This window comes from Palaemon carinicauda, unplaced genomic scaffold (assembly GCF_036898095.1).
Source record: "Palaemon carinicauda isolate YSFRI2023 unplaced genomic scaffold, ASM3689809v2 scaffold86, whole genome shotgun sequence".
NCBI lineage: Eukaryota > Metazoa > Arthropoda > Malacostraca > Decapoda > Palaemonidae > Palaemon > Palaemon carinicauda.
In genome coordinates this window covers 31,645-32,500 of record NW_027172160.1, presented here as the reverse complement: position 1 = coordinate 32,500, position 856 = coordinate 31,645, and the positions used below count along the sequence as shown (strand labels likewise).

At 43.2% G+C, this 856-nt stretch overlaps 1 protein-coding gene across 1 annotated transcript in view; it reads right to left on the bottom strand.

Moving 5' to 3' along the window:
• Nucleotides 1-466, bottom strand: part of LOC137637573 (mucin-2-like) — a 16,482-nt gene extending 16,016 nt beyond the window's left edge. Inside the window, exon 1 of the mRNA XM_068369723.1 lies at nucleotides 1-466. This exon is cut by the window's left edge and continues 842 nt beyond it. Within this exon, the coding sequence (XP_068225824.1) occupies nucleotides 1-466 (466 nt within the window).
• Between the last annotated feature and the right edge of the window lie 390 nt (nucleotides 467-856).

The window sequence follows — 856 nt, the reverse complement described above, 5'->3', positions numbered from 1 at the left end:
GTAAAGGTGAGGTCTGTTCCGCAGGTATTGTATTTGGTGGCATTGATGATTGAGGAGGTATTGGAGAATTGCCAGACGTTGGTGATAGTGAGGTGTTTTCAGGTTCTGCTGTTGTTGGAGGATTGCCAGACGTTGGTGATGGTGAGGTGTCTTCAGGTTCTGCTGTTGTTGGAGGATTGCCAGACGTTGGTGATGGTGAGGTGTCTTCAGGTTCTGCTGTTGTTGGAGGATTGCCAGACGTTGGTGATGCTGGAGAGTTTCCGGGTCCTACTGTTGTTGGAGGATTGCCAGACGTTGGTGATGCTGGAGTGTTTCCGGGTCCTACTGTTGTTGGAGTATTGCCAGACGTTGAAGGGCCTGTGGGGTTTCCAGATCCTGCTGTTGCTGGAGGATTGCCAGACGTAGAAAGCGTTGGTGGAATCCGAACAGCAGAAGTTTGCTCCGGATAATCAGAAGTCAGGCCCATCATAATAGTCACTCCACCATGGTACGTGGTACCTGAACCTGACAATAATTTTAAAATTCTAAAGGATTAGTTCTGAAATAAAAGGAGACACTCGATCTGGATGATGGCGAAGAACCTCTAATTGGAAAGAAGAAAAAGGAGGAAAACAATGCCGGTTAGTGACTTAAGCTAATCAGTAAAGGAACTTTAAATACGCCTATTATGTGCTTCAGGAGACAGACTATTAACGGGACCAGCTTTACAGAAACATTTACTGAAACGTATTCAATTTTCATTTGACATAGTCTTTCCATAATGATCAAATTTGTCCGCCTAATCAATAACTTCCAAAATGATTTGAATATCTGGTTTTCCGGTAATTAAAAATAGTAGAAAGAAGTTTTCATATAT